This window comes from Daucus carota, chromosome 5 (assembly GCF_001625215.2).
Source record: "Daucus carota subsp. sativus chromosome 5, DH1 v3.0, whole genome shotgun sequence".
NCBI classification, from domain to species: domain Eukaryota; kingdom Viridiplantae; phylum Streptophyta; class Magnoliopsida; order Apiales; family Apiaceae; genus Daucus; species Daucus carota.
The window spans coordinates 11,903,415-11,910,486 of record NC_030385.2 but is presented as its reverse complement, the minus strand read 5'-3'; the positions used below and the strand labels follow the sequence as shown (position 1 = coordinate 11,910,486).

At 33.0% G+C, this 7,072-nt stretch overlaps 1 protein-coding gene across 10 annotated transcripts; it reads left to right on the top strand.

Moving 5' to 3' along the window:
* Nucleotides 1-230: 230 nt before the first annotated feature.
* LOC108223659 (katanin p80 WD40 repeat-containing subunit B1 homolog KTN80.4) lies at nt 231-6,758 on the top strand. Of its 10 annotated transcripts, none has more exons than XM_064094137.1 (11): nt 233-463; nt 599-674; nt 756-1,176; nt 2,276-2,380; nt 2,509-2,547; nt 2,852-2,969; nt 3,067-3,291; nt 4,253-4,269; nt 4,360-4,470; nt 4,887-4,961; nt 6,453-6,758. In XM_064094137.1, exons 4-10 carry the CDS (start codon nt 2,342-2,344, stop codon nt 4,914-4,916), a joined length of 579 nt encoding a protein of 192 aa, XP_063950207.1. In that variant the 5' UTR covers nt 233-463; nt 599-674; nt 756-1,176; nt 2,276-2,341; the 3' UTR covers nt 4,917-4,961; nt 6,453-6,758. The 10 variants fall into 10 exon arrangements, 9 of the variants coding, with proteins under 9 accessions (XP_063950204.1, XP_063950203.1, XP_063950201.1 ...); XM_064094136.1 differs by having other exon boundaries at nt 6,290-6,758; XM_064094134.1 differs by lacking the exon at nt 4,887-4,961 and having other exon boundaries at nt 231-463.
* Nucleotides 6,759-7,072: the final 314 nt, after the last annotated feature.

Here is a 7,072-nt window from a genome sequence, read left to right as displayed (position 1 = left end):
TTATATTTTTTTTTAAAAATCATTATGCACAAGAGTAGCAAATAATAGTTGAAAAACCGAAAAAAAACCGCAACCGACTAATGGTTAACCGCAATCGAAAAACCGTTTTAGTTGGTGCGGTTACGGTTAATGATGATTAACCGAACCGAACCGCATTCATCGGTTTGGTAACGGTTAATGTCCGGAACCGCACCAAACCGCACCATGCACACCTCTACAAGAGAGGAAGAAAAGAGAAGGGCTTTTTGGTCACTTTCTTGAGGCCATGGAGGAGCTTTCATGGTGAAAAATGGAAGTTGAAAGAGGTAGAAAAGATTGGAAAGAAGGGCAGCAGATTCATTATTTACAATACATGGGATTCTTGCGAGATTCATATTCTTGGGCCTAATTTGTTTTAATCCATTTTTTTCTTGCCATTTAAGCAATTCATACCCTTCAAATCTGGAATATCATTTTCTAGCAGGCAAGTTGGTTGATTTTGTATGTATATGTGTATGTTATTTCTGGCGTTTTCTTGATATTTTTGTTTCTGGGTTTTCTTTAATTCGTTGTAAAGATGAGATTTTTACTGTTTGTTTGTGATTTATTGCTGTTTTAGATGAGAGGAATAGGATATAATTGTCAAGTAGTTGATAATGAAGGTCTAAGCTTTGAAGCAAAGTTCAAGAAAGAGGGTAATTTTATTGACATTCAAGAATTTATCTTTGGTTTACTGAGCCAGCTTGGTGTTAATGTCTTAGAATACTATGAATCAGAAATGGCCAATTTCTGTACCAGAAAATGAGCAAGGAGGTGGCAAGAAAGACGAGTGGGCGGCAGAGCTGCAGCCCATTTCTGGAGCTGCAAGTCCTCAAAGATTTGGACTTGGAATTGGAATGGAAGATTGGGAAAGTTGGCTTTCAGATTCGGCATCACAAGACCAGCTCAGGTGGATCTCTGGTGATGTTGAAGAGACTCCTTTGAGCTTGAAGCAGCTTCTGCAAGCTGGGAACAATAACGGAAACGAAGATTCATCTGGCATGGAGCCTTGGGGCAATGGTGTTACTAGTTTCAATTCCAATTCATATTTTACTTATTGTGAGGGAAGCTAGAATATCGGCAGAGGATACCTTTTTTCACCCATCTATGATGTCCGTGAGCTACTACTCTTTTGAGCATTGCTTTCCTCTATACTCGGTTCGTCCCTCTAGACCAATCTTTTCTACTATGTTTTTGTGAAAGTAGTAGTTAGTATATATCGATATGACAAAAAAATATAGATAATTAAAAAGAAATGCGAGTGGAGACTTTAATAAACACATTTACTGTTGCATGAAGATATAAGAGTATATGATTTGAAATTTCTAAATATCTTCAAAAATAACCTTCTCCTTTACAGGTTTTAAATTTTTACTCACTATGCAGTGGCAAAATAATTTTTTTAATACATAAATGCTTAAATGGAATAGAACACTGACAGTATGAGGTTTTCTTTGCTACCTTCATGACACTGTGGGATTTTACCTATCTGTCTCTACTATTATGGTTTTATAATACAATATTCTAAAAGACTAATTATGTATTGTTTAATGTTTACTTTTAAGATTAAATTGGTTGTAATTCATTTTTTTATATATACATTTTTTGAATATGGAAGTAGATAATGTTAGGCAGTGGTTATCAATTAGTTACTTTCCTATTATCAATAAATTCTTAAAATAGATGAAAGGGCCCTGATGAAGAGTAAGAATGTCTTGGATTCAGGAAGGAAACTCTTTAAGAAAGTGGACTTGTAGGATTGAACAAGAGATCAAGATTCTAGCAATGTAAGCCACAACTTACAAGTTTTTTCTTTGGTGGGAGGTAATAGCCAATGCAGCATAGGTGCATATGAAATTTAACTGGTTTTTAAGCAATGTATGCCACATCTCACAGCTTTTACTTGATGCTCTAAAGACCACGGTGAACCAACCATTTCACACTCACTCTTAAGATTATAAATATATCACTGAATGACATCTTTCAGCAAGAACGATACGTTTTAATCATAGTTCTCTTATTTTCATTTCTTAATTAATTAGTAGAATACTATATAATTTCCAGGTTTGTTCTATTATTGCTAGGCTGTCATTCAGTGATAACTCAACCCGCTGCTCTAATCTTCTATACTGGTCTAATTTTCAAAATAAAATTAGCGAATATGTTGTTTTTGGGGGGCTGTGCATGGCCTTCTGAAAAGAAGATGGTGATGTCATTCATGGGGATGGTAATGATAAATGTGGTATGATCTTGACAGGAAGACAGTGAAGAATTTCAGGATATGTAGGATTCCGATCGACTCGATATCATTCATTTCATAATTATGTGGTGTTCTGATCGCTGTTCTTTCCAAATGTTGCAGGTACAAGACTCTAACACAATTCTTGCACTTTTATTAAGCATCATACTATTTTCACTTAATCGGTTTTTGATCACTTTTACACGTGGTAATTGATCTGGTTTCTTCTAACTGGGGGAGAATATTACAAGGTCAATTTCTGGGCAATTGGCAAACCAAATCCAACTGCTGTGAGTTCCTATTTCGGTTTGTATTCCTTTTTGAGCTCTATAACTATTGATGACATTTTGTTGCTTAGAATAAGTAATAAGACATTAATTTCATCAATCAGTTTAGTGGTGCACTTCCTCTTCCTCATGTGGAGTTCTCAAAAAACTGTACCAAATGCCAATATGTAAATTTGGTATTATGAAAAAAAATATTAGTGACGCTTCTAAAGATTTCCAGAATATAGTTTTTTTTATATATATACTGATTTTCCATTAACCTTTTACGTTTTACTCTTGATGTAATATCTACCAATTCTCTCTGCAGAGCCTCACAGGTCATTCTAGCGGTCTTGATTCTGTTAGCTTTGACTCCTCTGAAGTGTTTGTAGCTGCGGGAGCAGCAAGGTGTACAATTAAGCTCTGTAATTTAGAGGAGTCAAAGAGTATGTTTATATATTTTGGTATATATGTGGATGAGATTTTACATCCATTTGTATCCGATAAGCACACTAAGCTAACAACAACAATTTCTCCCTTTAGTTGTTCGCACCATCCCTGGTCACAGACCAAACTGTATATCCTTGGACTTTCATCCCTTCGGTGAAATTTTTGCTTCTGGTTCATCGGACACAAATTTGAAGATATGGGACATTAGACTAAAAGGGGGTTGTATTCGCACCTACAAGGGCCACACCAGAGGGGTAAATGCAATCAGATTTACGCTAGATGGCCGTTGGGTCGTATCCGGTGGAGAGGACAACACTGGTAAGGTTAAATTTGTTATTTACTCTCTCCAGTGCATCTCGGGTACTGATGTAGATATATCCTCATCGAATTATGTACTATTTACAGATTTAAACATACATGCATCTCTTCAATACAGTTCAAATGCCTTCGTTATGCAGTAGTGCAGATAGTGTGCATATAGTTCTGATCACAAATATGGCTATGAAGTATAAACAAATATAGCATTTCACAAAAACTTATTTCTTTTTCAAGGGCTGAGCTGTTCAATAAATTAAGCAGAGGGGAGAGGGCCTATCTCACTTTTTATGTAAGGTGCCATGTATAGCAGTATAGCTCATATAAGTCACATACTCACACATCTTAAGATCCTAAATCATTATCCAAAATCGAGCTCAGATAAAATCAATTCAATTCTCTCCATAAATCAGCGGCAAGATATGAAAACAGAGGATTGGCATCTTACTTTGTGGGTATGGTATGATATGGTATTATTTTGCAATTTGTCTTTCTATTTGTTTATACACAAGTCATGATGTTCAGGAAATTTGGATTTTATACGGCATTATTTTGTATTTTCTTATCATTTATGTCGAGATTCTAGATTTTATTTTATTACATATCCTCTGTTTTTTCAAATTTAGAAAATTTGTTTTTCTTATATTTGTATATTATTTCAGTATGCATATTATAAGGGTTTTTCATTGGAGGATGCATCTGACTATCGTTTGTCTATACAATTATATATGTGATTAGCTTTTGAATTTGGATTTGATTTACAGGAATTTTATAAAAAATACATTTACTCTCTCTATGAATATTTGTCTTGCTTAATTCCAAATTTCAATTACTTTCTCTTTTTTCGATTTTCTCTTTATATTCTCATCGATTGAAGTTGGGTACTAATATTACCATCCTCTGTTCAAGATATGTAGGATTTGCATAGCTCAACTAACATTTTATGTGATTTTCATTCCTGCAGATTTTTTCCTACTAGAGGTTTTGGAGCATTGAATGTCTATAATCTCGAGTTTTTTCCAGAATTTCATGTTGAAATAGTAACACGACTGTTACATATTCTTGCTATAGGTGCCTTTAAGTATGAATGCGCGCCCAAGTCTGTTTCAAGATCCAGAGCAGCTTGAAGCCGATGCTCTTCAGAATAGCTTTGACAGAAACTCATCTTTAATCTCGCATAAGGTACACAGTTTTGGTTTTAAAATATATATTGTACTTGCCATTTCACAGTTCCACTTTCCTCTCATAAACAACTACTGGTTGCGACTACACCCTGCCAGCTCCAAGACAATGAATCTTATTATATTTAGTGATGTATTTAGTATTTTTAGGAATTTAATGATTATTATCTTTGGAATTGATTTTCACCTTCATTTAAATACATTAAAATATATTAAAATATAATAAACAATCATGTGTATGTAATGCTATAACCAACAAATTTTTAAAATACATTTAACGCTAAATTTGTGACTTTTTACTTTCATTTTCTCGGGTGAGTCAATCAAATAATCAAATTGAAACTGAATATTTTTTTTTCCCTTATTATTTTAGTTAGCCATTTAATCTACTTATTATTAGTGAATAATTTATGTTAGACTTATTTCTTAACAATATCATGGGAGTGACCAAATCAAGATGAAGAGCAGATGATGTAAAGAACACGAGCAGAGGTAATTGTTTTTTTTTTTTATGAAAATCAACGTCATAAAGTTGCCTCTTTTATCCTGCGTAGACTTCAGTTTATCTTTATCAAGTTTCACCCAAGTAGGTATAATTAACACACCCAAGTGGTGGGTTTATCCTCTCTTGTCCCCGGAGACTCTGGTTCGACTCTTGCTCATCCGAATAGTATTAGAACAGATACTAATTTGTAAGGCATATAAGCCTCCATTGTAAAAAAAAAAAACACATTTTTTGTGCTATATAAATATATGTTTCATCAGTTAACTACTACTTTTGTATTTTTTTATTCTGATTTGATCGTTTTTATGTTAATTATTTCTTTGACATAGCTCAGTCTTGATGAAATTTTATGGTATTGAGTTTTGTTTGTATGATTTCTATCCATTTTTTGTACATATTTTATGACCTGCATGGTTACCAATAGCCTAATTTGTAAACTATTTCGAAAGTTCGAGTGTACTACTTGATCACAAGCATTTGTAGTCCATGGAATCTGAGTTACAGTTTTCCCCTTTTGTACATACGTATATACCTTTGATTTATGATTTACACTTTGTTTTCCATATATCAGTACAATTTTGTTAAAAAAATGTATATAAGCAAGTCAAAAGTAAGACTGGTTTTTTAAATCATCTTTCTGCGTGTTCACATCATATTTAATGGATTGAAAATTGAATTTTGATCAAACTCTAAACTTAGTGCTCCTGGTAAAACTTATACTAAATGTGTAGCGTAAATGGTAATGAGTCTAGATCAAGTTATTCCATGGTTTTCATGTTCAAGCAAGACAATGTCCCTTATCCTTTTTTTTCCTATGATTTATCTTTTGCTTACATGTATGTTATCCCTAAGGAGAAGGTATAAGTACTATGGTTTTCTCTTTTATTTCACATGTAGATATTAATCAGTCTAATATTCTTACATATAAGAAAGTAAATAGAAATTATCAGCTACATATCGCTTATCAACACTGGTTTTAAGTATTACTTTCTTAGAGGATCACAACCTGGAATTATGAGCGACTCACGATTTATGAAACAGTTCGGTCTTGATTATCTTTATCCTCAGTACCGATGTCCGATGTTAAGAGGCATGTTAAAAGGATCTATATTATTCCTAAAGTTTGAATATCTTACCTAACTTTCAATTATCACCGGCTTAGTTTGTTGATCTAAATTGGGTGTCAACATTACATTCTCGAAATATAGTTGATTAGAATAAATTTTATTAAATTAATAAGAAATTGATATCTGTCATTTTCAACATATGTATATTGACATTCCATATGACTCAATATACCCAAATTGCTAAGCAGGTGGACCAAGTGTTTTTCCATCTCTCAATTGATCAATCCCATGCCCGTTTCTTTAGGGTCGAAGATGAGAAACTATCAAAGATTCAAGAGCATCCATCTTTTGTTTCTGTTGTGCTATATTAATAATGGTAAGATTATTGATACTTCGTCCATCTGGTTTTAGGCTAATAAAGTTACCAAAACTCGTGGTTTCGTCGATTCTGAGAATCTTGCTGGCCTTGGGATATTGCAAATGTGTACTGAGAGGTTTAGGGATAGGATATAGTGATGGTTCTAATGGAAAACCATGCCCACATCTTAGAAATATTAGTTTAGTTGACAGATTTTTGATTTAATTTTCTGTAGAGAATTTGTTCCCCAGGGTGTCATGATTTTTTTTTAAAGTGCAACAGTTTTGTACTTTGGTGTAAACTCATTCTAATGTGAGTCTTAGCTTAACGTGGTGGATATGATATTTTTATCTTTTTTATTTCTTTTACTTAAAATAAATGTCAAGAAGGACAAAGATTTATGCATTATTTTATGTTACTTTTTTATATCATCCATATCTGCTTCATATTTAAAATGATTGTTTGTCAAATTATGGTATCTAGGTATTGAACATTTTATCCTTGCATATTTCAAATATATTTAGGATGAAGTATACAAAAATCCGTAAAATAAAATGAGTGGTGTATTGATAAAACCTATTCTAATGACATCCATGATCATCAATATATATATATATAAAGGAGGATGCTGGCGTCTCTAGAAATCTTTCGTTTAATTTTTTCTAATTTTTTG